At 36.4% G+C, this 15242-nt stretch overlaps 1 protein-coding gene across 1 annotated transcript; it reads right to left on the bottom strand.

The window, feature by feature from the left end:
- Positions 1-7371: 7371 nt before the first annotated feature.
- On the bottom strand, positions 7372-14450 carry LOC130714703 (protein GET1-like). Its single transcript, XM_057564630.1, has 8 exons — positions 14298-14450; positions 13732-13843; positions 12770-12846; positions 11013-11083; positions 9750-9808; positions 9583-9664; positions 9259-9308; positions 7372-7709 (listed from the first exon to the last, which is right to left on the bottom strand). The coding sequence occupies exons 2-8, from the start codon at positions 13840-13842 to the stop codon at positions 7635-7637; spliced, it is 525 nt and encodes a 174-aa protein (XP_057420613.1). The 5' UTR covers position 13843; positions 14298-14450; the 3' UTR covers positions 7372-7634.
- Positions 14451-15242: the final 792 nt, after the last annotated feature.

Raw genomic sequence — 15242 nt, 5'->3', positions numbered from 1 at the left:
TGGAGTTGGCGGGCGGTTAATCAGCAAGCTTGAATCCTGGTTAGGTGGCGGGATAGTGTCATGTCCCTTCTTTTTCTCCGCAGGCTGACTTTGGGAAGCTGCACCAGCTGATTGATGAGAAGGTTTACCACCAGCAGCGCCTGAAGTTCTTTGGCGCTTAGGGTCCCTGACATTATCAGAGCCTGAAGCACCTTCATTCTTCTTCTTTTGCTCATTTTCGGCGGTCCTTTTCTTCGCCGCCGCGCCAGACTGGGCGAGGTATTCCTTCAACTTCAACGGGTTCGAATCAACCTTGCCTTTTCCCATCGTAACTGCATGGAAAGTATTAGTTAGACAAAACACATGAACAAAAAGAAAAAAGGCAATTCATGTGAAAAGATCATAAACTTACTAAAAAACTGATTTAAAGTGCCGGCTTTCGACGCCTCAATCAGGTCATGGCCAGAGAGTACTGGTAGTGTGCGAAGATAATCGGCGATACCTTGCTCAGACTCATCTAAGGCGTCATATGAAACGGATATTTTGCGGCGAGGATTTTTTGTCCAGTAAAAGGGGAAGAGTGGATTATTATCGGAATCTCGGAACAAGTTATTTATTTCGGACGACTCCATAACTTTGAAATATTTTTTCTGCCACACTTTGTAATGGCTTTTAAGGGCGGTGAATCGGCTCATGTTCTTACGGGCTAGAAGAGGAACCCACTTGACAGAGGTAGGTTTCGTGGTGACTGTTTTATAGAAAAGGAAAAACAAGGGGTAGGTGGGAGTGAAACTCAAATGTTCACAAAGAATTTCAAAACAGCGAATAAAACCCCAGGCGTTGGGTTGGAGTTGACAAGGCGCCACGTTCAGAAAAGAAAGAACGTGACATATAAAGGGCGAGAATGGAAGTTTGATATTCAAGTCCAGGAAAAAATAACCATAAACAAAAAAGAAATCGGGCGATTCATCGGACAAGTCTTTGCGTAAAAGAACACAATCACCCTCGCCACAGGGAAGAACATTCAACAGGTGATCTACGTTATTAGAGGTGGCGGGGTTTATTTTGGTAAACCCTTGGGACGATATTCGAAGCGAGCTGATGCTTCCAACACTGCCCCAGATGGAACGCAAAAGACATTTATCTTCAACCAAATGTGCGTTTGAACGCCACTCGGGTGAAGACAATTCTCCATTCGAAGAGAGAATAGAATCTACAGAGCCGGCGGGACCGGAATCCTCATGACTAGAGGGCGAGGAATGAATTTCAATAACAGTGGGGGCAGAAACTTCCCCCTCCGAAGATGGTGAAGAAAGTTCTAAAGAAGAAATGCTGATATTGTGCATTGACATGCTGGGTAATTTCATAAAAATAAAAAAAAGATGAACAGTTGCAGCAAGAAAAAAGAAGAAGATGACCAGTGTTAAGAAAGAAGAAAGAGGAAAGACTCACCGGAAGAAGAAATGGAGGATGGAGTAGAAAGCAAGTCGGCTATGGGAAGGCACCGCGCAATGACGACGGCCGGAGTGACGGAGGTTCGCCGGAGTTCAAAAGAGGAAAAAGTGAGAATCGCAGAGAGTTTGAGGAAAAGGGTTTTCAGAGAGTGAAAAGTGAAAAAGTAAAAAGGGTTTTTATAGAGGAAAAGGGAGGAGAGAGAATGAATGGGCAGATCGTGAAGAATCGTGGGATCGTGGGATTTGAAATTCGAAAAGGTATGAAGCGAAAGGACATTACTCCTCGAGACGCACAACTGAAAATTGCATTTATGACCAATGATGACGAAATCCCGGAAAACAAGGATACGTGCGTCAGTTGAAAAGACGTGAACATTACGGTTATGATGAAGGCGATGTATAAACAAAAATAAAATGGCGACATGGCACGGAACATGAGAATGGCGCCATATTGACGAAACAACAAAATGGCGATGAAGGCATAAGCATGAATACGGCAACACGCCTACGATCACAAGGAATGACGGTATGCATATCAAAGGGCTATAAAGCAGGCACATTAAAGACATTTCAACTCAAGGAACTTGAGCCTCATGTCTTGAGGGCATGTGGACTGGGCGGGACATAAGGGATGCTTATGCCCGCCCAAAATGAGCAACCAGGAACGAAAGTCAGTCTTGGCGGGATTCACAGAATAACACTGAATCCCGCCCGCCCTTTAGATAGGCCCACACGCCAGCTGGAAGATTCCTTTAGATTTGTCTTATATGTATAAAGGCTTGGGCCCCGGTTGTCAGGCCCAAGTACAACAAAAGTCCACATCATGACCATTCCCTCTATAAAAGGAGAGGTCAACACCTTGTAAAAAGTACCTTTTGAACATTTAATGAGAATATTCCTTTTATGATATTTTTAGTACTCTGCTAGGGTTCACTTTCTGTCAGTCTTCTACGTCAGATCTCCCTAGTACAGAACATTATTTAATTTAAAATTCATATCTGTTTGTGATATTTTCTTTTAATAATTACTTAATTATGATATGTTTTTATTTAAGAATATCCACCCTACGTTTTAGAAGCATCAGATAGTGGGTTGTTTTGCTTCCTATTCTTTTAGTCGTTACAACAAACCAATGTATCACACTACCTGATGCACATTTTCCACACTTTGGTAAACACGTTGCCTAATAGAGGCTGCAGCAAACCTCTTTGATGCTCTAAAACTTCAATACGCTTCTCTTCTTCAACTTTCTTGCTTTTCTTTAGTTTTCATTAAATAGCACATATTATTCATAAAGTTTGGGGTCTTTCGCTGCACACAACTAATCCGACAGGTTGAAGTCTCTTGGGATAGGAGCGCATCTAAGTTTTTATACAAATTAATATATACAGCCATACAAATTAATATTCAAAGAGAGTTGCAACATTATGTTTATCAAACACTTTAAATTACACTCAACATGAACAAGATCGATGAACAAAAATATAAGAGAAAGGGTTTGGAAAAGTCTGGGTTGAAGTGCGCTAGACGCTGTCCGGCCTTAGAGAGAAAACGCCCTAACTGCACTAGCTAGAATAAGAACTTTGATGTGCTCTTCTCCCAAGATACGTAAACTTGTCGGATTAGTCGTGTGCAGTGAAAGACCCCATACTTAACAATATGTGTCATGAAAACTGAAGAAAAGCAAAGCAGGAAAAGTGAAGAAGAGAAGCGTATTAGCTATTCTACAACAAACCAATTTACCACATTGCCTGATGCACATATTCAACAAGTTTCCTTTAAGACCATGTACAATGGTTTGTTTAATTTACTTACTTTCAACACCACTTTTTCTCTTCCCAACACTTCACATCATCTTTTCTCTTCAATTCAACACTCATTCAACTTTTACTCACTCCAATGGTTTTTCATTCAACACCCTACCCCACCACTTTTTTATTTCATATTTTTATTTAATTTTATATTTTTGTTTTTATTATTTACATAAAATTACAATTATCGATTTAAATTAAATTAAAACAATAAACACTTAACAATTTAAATTTTTTTAAAAAATATAGACAATAATTTATTTTATTTCCTTAACTTAAAATGAAAGACAACAAACTAATCACATAATAATTTCAAAACAAAGGCTAATAGAAAGATACTCCCTCCGTTCCAGAAAGTTTGTTGTTTTGCACCATTTTTCAATATCCCAAATTGTTTGTTGTTTTAGAAAACCATTGCATTTTTTGCTAATTTTTTCCATCTATACCCTCATTTAATACATTTTCTCTCACTTATCACCTTTCATATTAACCAACCAAATCTCTTCTCTATTAATTACATTCTTCTTTATCTAAGTATACTTTAATAGTTGCACATCATACTAGTAAAATTAAATTAGGGCAATCTAGTCAAATTATACTATCAATAATTGTTTTCTTACTTTTTGTGCTACAACCTTAAACTACAAACTTTCTGGAACGGAGGGAGTAATAAGATGGTGAGAAAGATAATAAGATGGTAAAAAACTTGGTTTTTTTTTCTGTGTCCAAATCAAACGAACCAAGTCTCTATTTATAGAGGAAAAAAAGTTATGAATTTTGGTTAAAAAAAATTTCCAAAATTTTTTTTTTCAACGAAATAATTGAGTTTAAAAGATTTAAAAAAAAATCCGGCCAACGAATCAGACTTTGCCACGCGTCCCTTATCTATCCATTCAGTCGTTTCTCTCACCCCCCCACTAGCGCTGACGCGCCCTGTCGGCGCGTGTGGTGCACGCGCCTGGCGTGACCACACGCAGCGCGCCACGTGGCTTCGGGGCAGCTCTCTCAACTTTGTTGAACACTCTCAACACTTCTCTCCTCCACCTCATCTTCAACAAAACCTCAACAACCACTACACACCCTCAACAAAATTCAACCTCTCTCTCAACATACCATTGCAACCTACAATTTGATACTTATAAAAAGTAGGGTGGATATTTTTAAAATAAAAACATATCAGAATTAAGTAATTATTAAAAAAATATCACATGAATTTTAAGTTAAATAAATATAATTTTTCCAACACCCTCCATTATATGGGAAGAACCCTCCATTCTAGATCCCTCCACCACCGAAGTATGATTCATTCATCATCACTCGCATACAATTTCATGCATCTCAAATGTTCTCAAGACAACATTGACGAGTTATTGAAGAAACAAAATGGGAGTAAAAGATTTAGTGGAAAGGAAAAATAAACAGGAAAAGGAGGGAGGAAAAGAGAGAGAAGGAAGAGGTTGTAGCGCGTTTTTTAGTGACGATTATCCTTAATTGGCGCTACATATAAATTAATACACCCAACCTGTAACTAGTATTCTCTTTTGAAAGGACTAATGGTGTATGCACTAATTGGGTAAATTTTATTTACACATACAACCAATTATTTTACGTGTGACACGTTGATTAAATGTCATGTAAAACTATTTTACATCGAAAGTGCATATCCATTAACCCATTTTCTAATAAAGTGCTCACAATAGATTTATTGCCACCGTGAAATTGACATTTCGAGTGCTTTTTCCGTTGTAGTGTAAGGAGAGGGCGAGTGGAGAGTTGGCTAAGAACAGGAGTAGTCTTCAAAGAGTACAGGGGGTTTCTTATGTGAGTAAGAGAATCAATTTTCAACCCTTGGATTAAAACCAATGGTTCAGGTTACAACTTAAAAAAAAAAAAAAAAACTCACGTGTCTTCGTTCTCTCCGCTGTTAGTCACAGTTTTAGATAAGAAATTTAGAACCCCTTCCCTTGTTTTTAACGTAAAGCAATCCAACACTTCAAGTCTTCTCACGTCGTGGAACATATGTTTAAAAGTTAAATTCAAAGAAATGATTTCATTTGATAGCAATACCTTTTTTTTTTGAAATATTTGATAGCAGTACCTATAAGCTATAAATCTGCTTGTCATAGCATATCAATCAAGCCTGTTATGTTTCTTTTTCGTGCACCCTTTAATTTTAGTTTAGTTTCAATTTTGGATAAGTGATCCAAGCGATGCTAAGGATTTTTTAGGAACACCGTGAGTGTGTCTGAGTTCGAGGCGATGCTGATGTCGAAAAGAACACATCTACATATCGAACGAGATACAATGCGCGGGATAAGATAGAACATAAGAAAATAGGGTTTGTGAAATATTGGAGGCACGTGAGTTTTAATCTGAACCATATGTTTTGATCCAAGAGTTGAAAATCGATCATCTCACTCTCACATAAGAAACCACCCTCTCACTTGATACATCATACTTAAATATATATATATAAGTAATTTTCAGTCTAATGGTTATAAAATCATTAGATTGAAAATAAATATAAAGTCTCGTAAGTAATTGGCTACGGTGGAGAACAAGCTTCGTGAGGAGGAAGAGTGGGAGGGGAGGAAGCACGTGACTTCATTAATCAGGTGTTCTAATCTCAGCCATTTATTTCAATCTAATGGTTATAAAATCATTCTCATTTTCTCATATAAAAAAGGTTTTCTCATGTGATATATATATATATATATATATATATATATATATATATGGAGCATATCAGGTGAGAGGAGTGGTCTATGGTGAGAAATGAGAGCATTAAATATTAACCATTGGATTCAAATTTACGGTTGAGATTTAAGTCTCACTTTAAAAGTGCGCGTGTGCCTATTTCACGCAATCCCACTTTTCTATTTTCTCTGTCAAAATTCTTTTCACAATTCATCTTCTTCTAATGATCTGAAGTCGCGTCGGCGCCGTGAGCAGCACCGGCGCGTGTCGCTGCGATCGCTGCTGTGGCCGGAGACAGATCTGGAACCGCGTCGGCGGCTCTTTCGCACGATGAGCGGTGTTTGGCGGGAGTCTTGTAGTTCCTGATGTTGGTGGTGGTGGTGGTGTCGTCGGCGAGGGTGAGTTTGGAGAGGTCGAGGGAGAAGGAGGTGGTGGCGCGGTCGGAGAGGCAAGGGCGTTTGCTGTATGTTGGGTTTTGGGTGTGATCGGTGGTGGTTGTGGAAGGGGAGTGGGTGGTTGGAGGTGGAAGGGTCTCCAAGTGCAGAGGTGCAACATACAGGAGTCAATGGAGTGGTGGCGTGAAGAAGAATCGAGTGGCTTGTGCGACATCGATTGAGTAATCTCATATGCAAAACCACCACCGAGTGATTCTGAATTCAATTCAATTGGGTTCTGTATCAAATTCAATTGGGGATGAGAGAGGGAACAAGGTTGTGAGCTGAAGGGAAGTGATATGCTGTGTTTAACGAGATTCTCCATACCAAATAAATGGCCATCAATTGAAAGTGACGGAGAAGATGATTAAGAGCATCTTCAATGGTAGGAACTTATTTTGGGACTTAACTCAATTTTTGTGGGCCCAAATTGCCACATAGGATTTAAGACACCCATAAGGTCTTCATGCATATTTCACTCTAGTGGTTGGGATCTTATTTTACTTTTGACTGGACCCACAGTACCCAATATATTTATATTATTTATTTCCCTCCCTAATTTTCACTTTGGTTATGGTATTGAAGGAGAGAGAAAAAAAAATATTATTTTATTTAAGATCCCACATTTGAGAGTACTTGAGCTAAGGCACGGATCTTAGCTTTTGCTAAGATCTCATGCCATGTAGGATAGCTCCAATGGTGAGATCTAATAAGATCCATATCTTATTTTAAGGTCCCAAAATAAGGACTCCATTGGAGATGCTCTAATGACGGTGGTGAGAGTAGAAGATTTTATTGAGGAGAGAGAGAGAAGAGAGTTTTGACGGGGAGAGAGAGAAAAAAATAAAGTGGTTTAGGGGTCACGTGCACTCTTAGAGTGGAACTTAATCTGAACCGTAAACTTTAATCTAATGGCTATTAATTATTCCTCTCATCTCTCCCCATAAACCACTCATCTCACCTGATATGCTCTCATATATATATATAAGAATCGAATTAAAAAATGCTGAGGAAATGCATATCATATTAGAAGCATATGAAAAATTTGCTTGCCTATGCAGAATGAATTTTACATGTCGCCTCGACAACAAATGGCAGAAAAAAAAAATACAACACCTAAAACTGATCAACTGTAGAGGGGGGGAGAACAAATTCCAATGTGTACAAACCTAGTAACATCTTGTTCTTTCAATTGTAAATCCAGGAATCCAGTCGAAGCAGCTTGCAAGTTTGTCATTCTAGAAGATCATCTTGACAATCTATTTGCCATAGGTGAGTCTACAAATAAATCTGCTAACCCTGGAACAAACTACTAGCCAAGGTATTATTCCAACCTGCAATAATGTATAACAGTTTGAACAACATTAAAAAAAATATAGGATGCTTACTTATACATATATTCTCTTGTATTAATGCTAAATTATTTATGAGCGGGGGTAGTAAAGTTCTTATATACTGCGGAGAATATGAAAATTTAACAATTTATTCCTGAAATAAAACTGAGAGGCAAAATGACCAAAAACTAGTGTAGCCTAATTGCAGGTTAGAATTGCATCATGTTTGGAAGTACTTCTTACAGTCATAATCAACTATGGGAGAAAATTCTGAGAGTCAGAATTCAGAATTGATTCTGAGCAAATATAAGTAGATCCAAATATTTCTTCCACTTAACTTTTGCTTACATTTGTTTGAATTTGGATTTCCAATAGGTAGATTCAATTGCTAAAATAATTCAGAGGGTCTATGTCATTTGTTGGAATTTGGTCCGAAGGAAGCTCCTGAGGTTTGTAATGCCCAATGTTCAATCCCCATCAGTAATATGTCATCAACAAAGACTACCATGATATTACATGATATGATGATAATAGTTACTCCTTTTAAGCCCTTATTTTTGTAGCTCCCAACGAGTTGAAAGCAATTATTTCTTCATAACTAGGCTCAAAGAATCATGCCCAACCAAGCCCGGGAGAGTGCATCACTAGTCCTATTTAAAAGAAATTTTGGCTCTATTTAATTGCCTATTATTTACTATCTAATACTAACTGTATCATTATCATCTCTTTATTCCCATTGTTGATATGCCAAATCGACTAAGGCCAAAATAGACCATATAAAGCTATGGAAATCCTCATGAGCTAGCTTTCGAGGGTAGAGTTAGAATTACCTCGGAAATCCTCACCCAATGTGCCAAACACCACTGATGTCATAGACAGCCATCAAAGCATTTCACAACAGGATAAAAATCACCAGTTATTTGGCGATGATTGATTTAGAATAAGCGTGGTGGGTGTAGGAGGATGCAGGCGGTGGGGAGGATGCAAGCGTGGTGGGTGTACCATCTTGGGTGCTGTTGTGCTGTTAGGAGTAAGGGATGGGAGTGAGGGATGGTGGGGGTTGGACAAAAGAAGAAAATGATAGAAGATGAAGAAATTGGAAGATGGTTAAAAAAATTAGAGTTGGAGAATAGAGATTAGAGACTTTCTTTCTCTCTCAGACTTCTCAATATCAATAGAAAATTAGGGTTTTGATCTGATTTAATTAGGAGTAGAAGTTAGGTTAGTGTTAGTTTTAGTTTAGGGTTTAGAAATTAAATTAGGAAAGATTTGGGGGTTTATTATAAATTAATTATGTTATTTATTTATTTTAAAAAATTCCACATCAGCTCCAAACAGACACCTGGCCACGACGGTCGGAGCTAAACCGGCGGCAAGGTTTTCAGGTTTAACCCTAAGACCCAATTTTCATTCATCCATATGCAAAAGAAATAGCTGAGATCGGCACAATCAATGATTGGGACCAAAATAGGCAGCATTGGCTTTGAATATTAGTTCTCTTAAACAAAAAATTAATATGTAATAAGGAAAGAAACTAGCAATTACTTACCATAATATTGTTATTTTGAACCCCTCCAGTCCTCCAAGATAATAATCTCCCTGCAAAAGAGCGTAAAATAAGTTCAGAATACTAACCAAAATCTCAGTGGTTTCTTCTTTCAACCAAAAGCATAAGGGGTCATAAGCGTCATTCCTCTTCTAGGTCTTCATTGAAGAAAATATCAGAGTCCAAAAAAATAAGAAAGGCAGATTTTTTGTATTTGTATAGCAGTCCAATAAATCAGGCAAGTCTTATCCAAATGGTTGATGGAGTTTATTGTGCAAACTGCAACCAAGTAAATATAAATTGAAGAATCAATCATAATTGCATTACCGAATGGTTGCACAAGTTGTTGAGATATGCTAGCCACAGGAGCACTCCAAAACCAGATGAGCAGAATTAAATATGTTAAAACCTACACGGCACAACCACACATATCTTGTTAGCCTCCACACAGAAAATATGTAAAACTTAGAAACCAATGTTATATCATGACATACCTTTGAGACGAGCAGAACGTTTGAATACAAAGCTGTATCCTTATCATGTAAATTGTGACCTGGATTTCATATTAAACTTTTTTTTATAAATGCCAAGCACAAATAGTGCATAACTGCTGTTGCTGCATGTAATTCAACTTACCTAAGGATCCAAGTATCAAAATATTAACTCAGATGCACCTACTTCAGAAACTATGAGGAATTTGATATAAAAGTTGAACAGATTAAATTCTTAGCATCTTGTGAAACAATCGCACTCTTATGTTGCACGATATAAATGAGATATATATTGTCTTGAGATAAGTGTGGGTACCCAACACACACACACAAATGCAGCAGTATCTTGTGTTACGAACAAATGTGTTGAAAAAGGGATGAGGAGCAAATCTTGAGCAAAGAACAAAGCAAGAACAGATGAACAAGACTAATGAAACAAAGAAAATCAAAGCACACAAGTTGCATAGTGGGGGTAGCTCAACCAGATGACTTGAGTTCGAGCGCTGGGTATGCAGTTGCATTAAATACTCAGAGGGAAGCTTTATAGCCCATAGTGGTCCTACCCGGATCAAGCGAGATTGCCTCCCATGAAAGATACCTTTCTGTGATGTAGAATTGTGGACCAAAAAAACTGGATTTTCTAAGTGTTTTTTCTTCTTGAAATTGATTAGATATTTTAAAATTTTGGGCTGTTTGGGAACTTCTACTATTTTTTAATTTCTTGATTATCAAGTTAGGTTGATTTATTCAAGGACTGATGTGTATTTTGGTTTGTAGTTTAGAACTTCATGTAGAGATTGCTTGAGTTCTGTTAATTATCTTTAGTTTAGACTTTAGACTACCTTTATCTCTCCCTCAAGTTAAAAGATAAATCCTACCAAAACAAAGAAAAGCCAGTTTAAGGGTAAGAAACAACAAATTAATAGCCTAAGCTAGTGATGGTTCTCCACTTCTCCTACCATTCCATGGGTGAAAAAGAAACATTCCTTAGAAAAACACAGAGAGGATCAGTTTAAAAGGCTTATATTCACAAAGCTTTTCTTTAATATTATTATCTCTTTAAAAAGACATAAATAATTTGTGCCTTATCTTTGGGTCCTAGTAGTTGCTTCCAAAATCAAACACATTTGGAGCTAAAACTTTTACAATTTAAGCATTGGACAAATTTATCTTCATAGCAAACAAAAAATTGTACATATGTTATCTGTCAATCTACATTTATACAGAATGCAATATGTAAAATGAGTTACAAGAGAAGTAACTCACATTTTGCAAGTTCCCTCTCCTTCGCAGCTGCTTGTCTTTTAAGTTTTGCTGCTTGTGCGTAGGTTGATGGCCTGAGAGGACAAAGAAATGACTTATGCACTCTTATCTCTCACAAATATACACACATGAAATTCAAAGTTCATATTAGACATAAGCTTATGAAATTTCTATAGCTATTTAAATATTTCCATAAAGAAATTTCCAAAATTCAAGTAATGAACATAAATGGTGATTCAAGTGTCACCAGATCACTTGGTCAGAGCTTTACAAAATGGATCAAGCGGAAAAAGACTTTTGTTATTGTTAACACTGGACTCAAGCTGAGTGGATTATATGGAAGAATGTTTCAGGTGCTATTTATGATAGAATAATGACTCTCAAGCTAAAAGGAAAAATATACAATACGGCTGACCAATATGCTTTGTGGTATTGAATATTAGACAAGAAAGGGTCAACAAACGAGAAGGTAAAGTTTTGTGAAGAAGAGAATGTTTCGCTGGATGAGTAATGATATAAAAAATATAAGATCAGGAATGAATGTATTAGAAATAAAGTTGGAGCCAGAGCTATCAAGGAAAAGATGGTAGAATCAAGCGTATGGGTTTGAACATTTTGGAAGAAGACCAATAGTAGCCGTAGTTTGACGAGTTGTAGTTTGATGAGTTGATCAATTGGGGGATAGCCAAATAACTTTCCGTAAAGGAAGACCGAAAAGAACTCCATAAGAAAACATTTAAAAAGAAAGAACTCTAAAAGAAGACATTTAAAAGATTTAGGTTTAAATGGCCTCTCTGAAGAATTGATTATGATAAAACATAATAGCATCTTTCGGTCCATATAGTCAAACCCATCTGGTGGTAGAAATCTATGATTGTTGTTGTTTTAAAATATTAATACCCAAGACCAAAATGATGGCTAACCGTTTTAGTTAGCTAACGCTTCCTATACAACTTTTAATCAAACTCTTATTCCCTCTCCTACTCTAGCTTCAATTGTAATGCCTTTATTCTTTCCTTCACCACTAAGCTAAAGTTCTATATCCCATAGATTTCTCTAGGCATATCAACTTCTCTAAGCTAAATTATGCTTAAACCCTACAACTTGTAAAATGTTCCATGTATAAAGTTAGTCACACGTGAAAAGGCTTAACCAAATCTGAATCGACGATTGCTACATACTTGCTTTTGGGTACTTTTACACGGGAGTGGGGGTTCCATCATTTGATAGAATAACATACTAAGGATTTGTTTGGATACCTACTAACAAATGAAATAAGGGATGGAATAAATAACCATATACCATGGTTTGGATATTTTGTGATAGATATTAGGAATGTTTTAATTCATTGTTTCGTAATTAAACCGAATGATAAAGAGATTATTAAATAATAAGTTGGCTCAACCGGTCAACCCCAAATTAGTGGAAGGAAAAGTAAAGGTATGATGGAATGGAATAGATTCCATCAAGCTACCCTCCATTCCACATTGCTTTATACAATGGCAACTAATGTCATTCCATTTTATCCCTTTCCATTAATCCAAACATAGCTTAAATGCTTGAGCAATTAAAACTCTAGTGCTGAATGTGATAACATAGAAGAAAGCCGGCAGTTTCAACTTTTGAAGAAAAAGCGTTTGATAAATCATTAAAAACAACAATAAATATGAAAATACCACAAGCAATTGAATTTAGAATCTAAAGGAAAAAACCCATTTCTTTACCAGGAAAGAGAAAGTGGCTAAAGCATAGTTACTTACTGTGACAGTGAGTTTGCCTCCTTCAAAAGTTGTTTTATTTCTCCACGCAACTGAATTTCTTTTCCATTATCTCCACTCTGAAGCAATAGCATATTGCTCAAAGACATTAAAATCATAACCACCAGTCAATGTGAGGATATATCTTTTCAAGCACAGGAAAAGGCAATAAGCACTTGGATTATTATGGTAGAAACAGAGTATACAATTACTGGGGCTTCATGCAAAGGTTCAATTTTATCTCATGAACACTCCACATTTTTGTTATGGATAGGCATTGAATGTCACTTTGCCTAAGCGTTCTTGTCATTGGCATAAGATAAGGTACCAAAGCAAAATCATAAAATAATATATGTGGTTGTGGTGTAATAGTAGTGAATTAAAATTGGAGCCTCAAGAAATTTACCATGAATGCCCTTAGTTGTTTATATGCGCAAGAACTCATCTCCCTAGCTATTTCTATATTGCATTCAACAATTAGTGACAATAACCTCTACAACAGTTTCAAAACTATCCTATTGAAGGATTCACAACCATGACAGTTTTTCTTCATTCTTGAACATGGGTTTAAGTATTGATCACAAAAGTTAAAAACTACACCACAGTGAAAACAAAGCTTGGTTTAAGGCGAAGTCATCCTGCTCCATCATCACAAATAGGGAAAAATTCAAGCATGGAAATTAAAAGCGCAGAACTAAACAAGCTTTGAGATGAGAAAACTATTGCCCTTAGATGTTAAATTTAGAATCAGGAGTATATAAAGATAATTTTTGTATCCTATTATAGATTAGAGAAATAGACTATGCAGTACGCACATGGTTCAATTGAGTTCATTCAAACTGTATTACAAACATTTTCAGAATAACTTATAAATTGTTAGAATGGCTAAAAAAGAAAAGAGGGAAGAGAGAGAGAGAGAGAGAGAGAGAGAGAGAGAGAGAGAGAGAGAGAGAGAGGAAGATGACCTTCTTGAATTGATCAATCCAATGGGAAGCAAATTGAAAAGCGATAACAACGAAAAATATCAGAGGAGCTGCTAACGACCTTTGATGCCCTTCGCTTGCTCCATCTCCCATCCTAAATTCAATTTTAAAGTCTTAAAAGAGCTCTATGATATGGCTTTGTTTTTCTTGTTTTCTTTCAATGTTATCAAAGCCAACCGAACAGCGGATTGGTAAAGTTTCTCATTCAGGCTCAACCAGTGAGTCCGGACGGTCAAATCAGATAATGTACTGAATATATATACACACATAAAACCCTGGATATATAATAAAATTAAATTAAAGTACCTATGAAACACAAATTTTTCCTATTAAAAATGCACACAAGAAGACATGAACAAATTTAATTGACATACTAGAAGAACTAAAAAGCATGAAGCAATCAAAATATAACCAGAAAGCAAGCAGAGTCACAAATAGAACAGTAGTAGGTTCCTAAAAATTAAAATCAAAACTCGAATAATAACAACAGTTTACGAATCTAAAACTGGAATCAACACTTGAAGAAGAAAGCTAACGACAAATCTTACCTGGGATTGGGAACAGTGGTACCGAACCAAAGAACGAAGGGAATACAGCAATTGAAGGACCTGGTACTTTTTTTTGGGGAAAATGGACCAACTTAAGTTAGGAAAACAAAATTCACATATTGAATAGGGCTATACTTTATGAGAACAAATTTTATTTTTATTTATAAGGAGTTTAATTAATTTATTTTTTTGAAAGAAATAAGGAGTTTAATTTAAACACAACATCAATGTCTCTTTATATTGTGAATAATCATTTCTTGGCACCTCCTTTTTATGTGTGAAGAGGTGGAGGAAGAGAGATAGAAGGAAATGAGAGAAAGTAAAGATGTGATAGATGATTTAATTAATAGAGATGAGAGATATATATAGAAAATGAAGGTGAAAATGAAGTGGATGTGTATATGTATCATAACTCCATAAGAGAGTCCACTCTAACTTGATTTGATGTGTTAGGCCTTTGTTACGTTTGGACATCTTAGTTTGTAGGATAAGATCTTCTTCTCCTTATTTTTCAACTTTGATGGGATTTAAGTTAATAGCATATATCATCATTTGTCATGTAACTCAGGATACATATTTATAGAGAAAGTTGGAAGGGGACTGTCACGGAATAAAATGACATGCTCGAGTACTTTGACCTAATATTGATAATGTCACACGTATATGAGAATAAGGTTTCTAATTGAGATAATATCTAATATTACCCGATAGTATTTGTTCTATCTTAACTTATCTCTATCATATATGCACATTATTCCCACCATGTTTGTAACACCATACGTGTATACGATAACATATCCTTTTTTTTTTAAAAAATATTTCATTTTTCTCCTACCAAAATTCTAGACTTAATATTATCATCATCATTATTGTTATATGGTCAAGAGGAGTTCGATAAGGGTTCCAAGCTCTATTCCCTACGGTCTTCTGAGGTGACGGGATGAG

The sequence above is a fragment of the Lotus japonicus genome, chromosome 4, assembly GCF_012489685.1.
Source record: "Lotus japonicus ecotype B-129 chromosome 4, LjGifu_v1.2".
Classification (NCBI taxonomy): Eukaryota; Viridiplantae; Streptophyta; class Magnoliopsida; order Fabales; family Fabaceae; genus Lotus; species Lotus japonicus.
This window is presented reverse-complemented; position numbering and strand designations above follow the sequence as displayed.

Excerpts from the sequence above, each read along its gene's own strand:
- LOC130714703 (XM_057564630.1), bottom strand. The coding sequence starts at position 13,842 with ATGGGAGATGGAGCAAGCGAAGGGCATCAAAGGTCGTTAGCAGCTCCT. Across the intron at positions 9,809-11,012 it reads GGAGAGGGAACTTGCAAAAT|GTCACAATTTACATGATAAG; the intron begins GTGAGTTACTTC and ends TATGAAATCCAG. Across the intron at positions 9,309-9,582 it reads ACAACTTGTGCAACCATTCG|GGAGATTATTATCTTGGAGG; the intron begins GTAATGCAATTA and ends GCTCTTTTGCAG.